Consider the following 7,309-nt stretch of genomic DNA (forward strand, 5'->3'; position numbering starts at 1 on the left):
ACTCACCAACCTTTGTGTTGACACTTTTTCAAACAACTTGTATTCTCAGGAACTCATTAAACAGGTAATCAAGTGCTTTTGAGGATGGGACGCTAAGGCGTCTACTATTTCATATTTTGTCAACATATTGTAATTGATTCGTAAACATGTAATTCATACAATGATGTAACTTTTTCAATTATATATATGTTGGTTGTGTTTGCTTGAATTACTATTACAATTGTTGTTATGATACTATACATGAAGTCCTCCACCCCCGGACATTTCCGTCATCCTTGGTTTGGGGGTGTGACAATATGGAATCGCAATTCAGGGAGCTGAAAAAAAATTACAACGAATTGAAATCAAAAAAATTGCAATCGACAAGGAATCGACTGCTTCCCCTGTTTTTTTCATTCAACGACTTCAAAGTATGTGACTTTCCTTGATTCTAATCGTTTGTTTTTTATATCAACTAATTATGATGTTTCAAGGTTTGTATTTTTTGTTATTAATTGGAATCGTTTGCAATTCATACACATATATTAAGATTACAAAGTTATTTGTAGTCCTTAATTTCAATTTTTTGGTCCTGTGTGCGTGCGGTCTGCAATGCTGCGTTTTTTTTTTTTTTTTTGCTGAAGACATATACCTCATTGCTAAACACAGTTTCATTGTTTATAGCTAGTTTAGGCAATTCATTATTCTAAAGAGCTAACTTCATGGTGCCATCTAAAGTCTATATTTTGGGGTAACTTGGATGAACTTGATCCAACTTATTGCAAACAATGAAAAATTGATAATAAAAAGCAACAAATGAATTGAATATGAAGTCATCGGTTGTAATGTATTTTAACGAATGATTTTTTATGTTCCGAGTTGTAATGTATTTTAATGAATGGTTTTTTTCTGCTCCGATTCCATGGAAGCCAATTAAGGTAAATCATACAAATTGTAATTCACATGAATTCATACAAATTGAAATTGACAAGAATTCATACAAATTGCAATTGTTTGTTATTTTTTTTATGTATAATGTTTCCATTATATTCAATATAAAACAATTTGGTGTTAATCTTTTATTTGGAAATATGCATTGTTGTCTATTGCAGACCACAATAAGTGAAGCCGAAGCAACTAATCAAGCTATAGAACCATATATAACCGAAGATAGTGACACAAATGATTACTTGGAAGCAACATATGAATGTGAAAAAACAAATAGTATCGGTGAGAACATTGAATTTGACGAAGATGAAGTTAACAAAGAAAGTATACTTGGAAAGGTTTTTGATACACCCGATGATGCCTATACATTTTATAATGATTATTCATTTTTACATGACTTTGGTATACGTAGAGATGACACAATTAAAAATCCTAAAACAAATGAGCCTTTTCAGAAGATATATGTATGCAACAAAGAAGGTTTCAAAAGGATGGACAAAAATGCTTCAAGTGAAAATGAGAAAAAACGTTGTAGAGATGTTAGAATCGGATGTCAAGCAAAGCTTCGAATAACAAGACAGGAGGATGGGAAATGGTTGGTGGACTCGTTTAATGACACACACAATCACGACTTGACCATGACACCTACAAAGGTGATGAAGCATCGATCTCATAGCAGTTTCCACCGTTCAATAGAAGGTAAATCTCTTATGGTGCAATTTGGTCAAGCAGGGTTGAAACCTTCTCAGATTAAAAAGGCTGTTAATACAATGAAAATCTCAAATATAGCTGATGTTACTTCAAAGCAATGTGCTGATGTCTTATCTGAGCAACAAAAACAACATAAAGGAAAGGAGTTCTATGGACTTATAAAACATTTTCAAGATAAAACATTAGTTGATAGTGACCAGTATTTTGTCGTGGATTTGTCTGATGATGGGTATCCTAGAAATATCTTTTGGGCTGATGGTAGATCAAGAGATGCTTATACAAAATTCAGAGATGTTGTTGTGTTTGATGTCACTTATATGACTAACAAGTTCAAGATGCCTTTTGCTCCCTTTACTGGGGTGAATCATCATGGGCAGTCTATACTTTTTGGTGGAGCATTGCTTGAAAATGAAAAGGAAGAGACATTTGAATGGTTATTTAAACATTTCCTCAAATGTATGTTTAACAAGTATCCGAAGGCAATTATAACAGATCAAGAAAAATCAATGGAAAATGCAATAAAAAAAAGTGTTTCCGAAGACTCGACATCGTTTTTGTTCATGGCATATCATGAAGCATGAAACCGAGCACCTTCGATCGTATGTTTCCCGTTACAGTGATTTTCAAGAAACGCACAAACAATGGATAAATAGCGACACCATTGAACAATTTGAAGCAACATGGGAGGTTATGCGTAGTAAGTATGAGCTGGAAAGCAATTGTTGGATTAGTGACATGTATGACCAACGTATACATTGGGCTAAACCCTTCTTGAAAGATACTTTCTTTGCTGGTATGACAACAACCAGACGAAGTGAGAGCATCAATTCATTTTTTGATGGATTTGTTAATTCGAGGACCATGTTGAATGAATTTGTTGTACAATACGACAAAGCAGTTGAGTCACGAAGGGCCGCCGAAGAAGATGAAGACTTCAAGACTATGAACTCGAGGCCGGTTCTTTTTTCAGTGCATCCAATCGAAGCAAAAGCAGGTCAATGTTATACTAGAAAGATGTTTGATACTTTCAAAAAAGAATGGACCGAAGCTATTACCAATTTGACTCATGAGACTATAGGAAAAACTACAGAAGAAAGCACATACCGAGTTGGGCAATTGGATGTTGATAAAAAATATTGGCGCATTGTTACCTTTCGTTCTTTGGATCAAGTCAGCGTCATATGTTCCTGTGCTAAGTATGAGACAAATGGGATTTTATGTAAACATAGCCTATATGTGATGAAGAAGAAGCATGTTAAAGAACTCCTGAGTCACTATATTTTACCACGATGGACCCTTAATGCTAGGTACAAACTGGGTAGTGATAGTATCGGAATCGGAGAAATGAATAATGAAAATGGAGTTAGTGCCTACACACTATGGTGTGTCCGTTCAAATTTTACAAAACTAATTGAACAAGCTAGAGACTCCCCTTCAGAGATACAAAAAGTCAATACGCTATTGATAAGTCTTTTAGATGATCAAACAAATCGAAAGAAATCTATGTCTTTGGAGAATGCATCTCAAGGTTCTTGTATGGGAGCTTCGCAAATAGATATGATGCCATAGTTATCTGTCCGTGATCCTCTTGGTCCAACTACTACAAAAGGGCGTCCTAAAATTGCTAGTAGAATCAAGTCTTCTTTAGAAGCCCCCAAAAAACGAACATGCTCTTACTGTCAAGGATTGGGCCATTACGCTACTAGTTGTTTAAAAAGAAAGGTTCTTATTATATTAATTTAATATTCATGATTTACAACTCTAACAATTATATTAACAATTATTTATTTTTTTCATGGATCAGGCGGATGAATCATTGCAAGATACATAATGATGAGACATGTTGTTACTGTAAGCAAAAGAAAAAGTAGATGCTTCATGACATTCTTTTTTTGGTTAACTACATCTTTTCCATGTTTTACACACAATTGATATGTGAATATTATAGAAGTTATTGATGTTTCTTAACAATTTTAATGTTTTTTAATGAAATTTCTTGATTGTTTATGATTTGTGTGTTTATAACTGAAATTTGGCTGCCACTATTTGTTTATAACGAAAGTATGAGGGTATTTTGTGAATAAATGAAAGTATGATGGTATTTGGTAAAAAAACGAAAGTATGAGGGTATTTTGTGAAAAAACGAAAGTATGATGTTATTTGGTGAAATAAACGAAAGGATGAGGGTATTTTGTGAAAAAAACGAAAGTATGAGAGTATTTTGTAAAAAAACAAAAAATTTAGGGTATTTTGTAAAAAAAACATAGTACGAGGGTATTTTGTGAAAAAACAAAAGTATTAGGGTATTTTGTGAAAAAACAAAAATTTTTAGGGTATTTTGTAAAAAAAAACATAGTACGAGGGTATTTTGTGAAAAAACAAAAGTATTAGGGTATTTTCTGAAAAAAAACAAAAGTATGAGAGTATTTTGTGAAAAAACGAAAATTTTAGGGTATTTTGTGAAAAAAAACATAGTACGAGGGTATTTTGTGAAAAAACAAAAGTATTAGGGTATTTTGTGAAAAAAACAAAAGTATGAGTATTTTGTGAAAAAACAAAAATTTTAGAGTATTTTGTGAAAAAAAACATAGTACGAGGGTATTTTGTGAAAAAACAAAAGTATTAGGGTATTTTGTGAAAAAAAACAAAAGTATGAGAGTATTTTGTGAAAAAGCGAAAATTTTAGGGTATTTTGTGAAAAAAACATAGTACGAGGGTATTTTGTGAAAAAACAAAAGTATTAGGGTATTTTGTGAAAAAACTAAAGTATGTTGTCATTTTGGGCTAAAAATGTAAATTTGCTGCAATTACGGGTTAAAAACGAAAGTATGCTGTCATTTTGGGTTAAAATGTAAATTTGCTGCAATTACGGGTTAAAAACGGAAGTATGCTGTCATTTTGGGTTAAAAATGTAAATTTGCTGCAATTACGGGTTAAAAACGAAAGTATGTTGTCATTTTGAGCTAAAAATGTAAATTTGCTGCAATTACGGGTTAAAAACGAAAGTATGTTGTCATTTTGGGTTAAAAATGTAAATTTGTTGCAATTACGGGTTAAACACGAAAGTATGTTGTCATTTTGGGTTAACAATGTAACTTTGTTGGTATTTCAGCTCAATCCACAAAATACATGGTTTATATACTTTTTGTCAAAACATCCGTAAATCTGTTATTTCCATCCATAACACTTGTTGAGCGTGCGAAATACCATCTATTATGATCAATAATCAAATACCATTCATGGATGTTTGGTTCATAAAAAATCGCATATATAAATACACAATGAGTAAAGTGACTTGAAATGACAAACAATTATTCTAAAAAATTGCTAACAAACCATTATTCTAAAAAATCATCATCTTTTTTTCTCTTCAAGGTTCTCTCTTTGAAAATAGCTGATTTCACTTTACTTGAGAAACCCCCCCATGACATCTTCTATCTTTGCAAGAATAAAACACTCAACTTCTTTGCATTTGGTCTAATTGTTATTTTATGCCCAATATACCTCCTGTAAACAAACAAACAAATGAATACACAAGCAAATGGGAATCAATCGAGGCTTAATCCAGCTGATATCTTCTGGCTTTAAGTTTATCACAAAACCAAATGTTATGTTATGATATTTGTAGAATAAAATGGTGATCCATGTGCATAGTAAAGATAAATAAACAAACATTTCCAAAAATACCCCTAATGTTGGATAGCAAAAACAGATAAAAATTAAAAATTAAAAAAAAAGTAAAAGAAATTTGTTCAACCTGAGATAGAAAAACAAAAAAAAAAAAAATTCATTAAAAAACTAGAAAAGACAAATTGCAAGAAATAGCAATGTAATTACTCTTTTAACCAATAAAAGCAATGTACATTACGTATATTGGTAATTAGAGTAAAGTACATTGACGTTGCTTGCAATTTGCACAGCTAGAAACTGATAAATTTTTTTTGTTTGGAAAAATAATAAGAATTAAATTATGAACCAGTTTTTGGGTGAGGGTGATGTCTGTTTGAATTCCAGCAGCATTAAGATCTTATGAAACTGTTTGTGAACCTTCAAGGGCTGCTTTAGTACGATAGTGCATAAAAACTCAAAGAGTGTGGAGATCAAGAGGAATAACACTGCAATAAATCATAATAATAATAATAATATTCATAAATTAATGTTTATGAAGATGGATTTGAATAGATTTATGAAGGAAGGAATGAAGGAAGTTTTTACATGCTCGTTTGCCAAGGCTATTTTCGTAATTATTGAAAATAGCTTATGTTAGCAATCTTAAACCAGAAGTTATAGCTCCTGATGCAGCCATTCCGGCTAGGAAAAGACTAAAAAAAGAAAAAAAAACATTTTTTATTATTAACAAAACGAGTCGAAAATGTTTTATATGATAATGTTTTACGGGGAGTTTATAGGAAACAAGGATGTGATGAGTTACTTGAATGAATTCAGGGCACATGAGAGCCAAATCGCCAATCATCGCACCTTGAACTAGGGCATCTGCTACACCAAAAGCAACAACAACAAGACATATACCTATGTAAGATCCAATGCTACCTTTCGCATATGTAGATTAAGATGCAAATCTAATGATCAAGCTGAAATTTCTAACATATAAGGTATATATAGCAAATGAGATTGGATAAAGTCATAAACACAATTCAAAGAAAAAAAAATCAAACTGACACCAGATGTTGAGTTTCTCTCAGGCATTTCATCGAGCACCTTATGTGCACAACTTATCTTCTTCCCCTAGTAGCCCATTTAAATGATTACAATACCATACCTGAGCCACATACACAATTGGATAGGTCAGCAACAAGCAACAAGCAACAAGAAGTCATAATACATCTGGTAGAAGAAAAAGCGTAACTACCTGATCACTCTCATTAGAGCATACTCCTTTTCTCTTGATATCATTTGACAACACAATTTCATGGCCAGAAATCAAAATTGAAGCGAAACCAGGTCTAAATATTAGCTAGGGGAGCTTAGATTCCAGTTTCATTCGTGGTCGTGGCGGATGGGAACGTCGGTGGGTAAAGGAAAGGAAGAAATTTTTGTTCTTGATGCATCAGTGTGTGATGAATGAATCGACGGTGACTGTTCTTTTGTTCTTTTGTAGGTGTAGTGAATGAATGGAGGAGGTGTAATACACGTTTCCGATGAAGAGAGATAAGGGAGGAGGAAAAGGGGATAGGCGGTGGTGGCGGATGGGAACGCTGGTGGGTAAAGTCAAACAAAAATATTGGAGTAAAACATCAAAACTACCTAGTTTTAATTAATAATCATGGTCCACAGTACCTTAACGGTATATTCACTTTTCATATATATATATATATATATATATATATATATATATATATATATATATATATATATATATATCCTGCAACTCCTCCCTTTATTAAATTCTTTATAGTCCCACTAATTTGCCGAAGCCTCAAAACTCAAAAGAGTTTCCATATTAATATCACCACATTTCTGAGATCGGTAGGGTTCTCTGTGTATTGGATTTGTTGACTTGCCTATTGCGCCAATGAGTAACCCTTTTCCGCCCATGATGAACTCTTTAATGGAAGCACCAATGATTCTTCCTCTCCCCACTCTTTCTCTCTCCATGGCTCTTCATAAAATCTTTCAAAAATTCAACAACTCTTGAATTTTGATGAATCTA

General features: G+C 32.6%; 1 protein-coding gene and 1 long non-coding RNA gene across 6 annotated transcripts; one reads left to right on the forward strand and one right to left on the reverse strand.

Annotated features, from left to right (window-relative positions):
• Positions 1 to 863: 863 nt before the first annotated feature.
• On the forward strand, positions 864 to 3,207 carry LOC145113978 (protein FAR1-RELATED SEQUENCE 5-like). Its single transcript, XM_079050004.1, has 3 exons — positions 864 to 917; positions 1,092 to 2,071; positions 2,292 to 3,207. The coding sequence occupies exons 1-3, from the start codon at positions 864 to 866 to the stop codon at positions 3,205 to 3,207; spliced, it is 1,950 nt and encodes a 649-aa protein (XP_078906130.1).
• Positions 3,208 to 4,884: 1,677 nt separating this feature from the next.
• LOC145111875 (uncharacterized) lies at positions 4,885 to 6,920 on the reverse strand. Of its 5 annotated transcripts, XR_013710368.1 has the most exons (4): positions 6,509 to 6,914; positions 6,071 to 6,418; positions 5,854 to 5,960; positions 4,885 to 5,753 (listed from the first exon to the last, which is right to left on the reverse strand). It is a non-coding gene; the product is annotated as an uncharacterized LOC145111875 (long non-coding RNA). The 5 variants fall into 5 exon arrangements; XR_013710369.1 differs by having other exon boundaries at positions 4,885 to 5,145; positions 5,615 to 6,418; positions 6,509 to 6,916; XR_013710366.1 differs by having other exon boundaries at positions 5,854 to 6,418; positions 6,509 to 6,915.
• Between the last annotated feature and the right edge of the window lie 389 nt (positions 6,921 to 7,309).

This window comes from Lactuca virosa, chromosome 5 (assembly GCF_052849685.1).
Source record: "Lactuca virosa cultivar CGN04683 chromosome 5, Lactuca_virosa_CGN04683_v6, whole genome shotgun sequence".
Classification (NCBI taxonomy): Eukaryota; Viridiplantae; Streptophyta; class Magnoliopsida; order Asterales; family Asteraceae; genus Lactuca; species Lactuca virosa.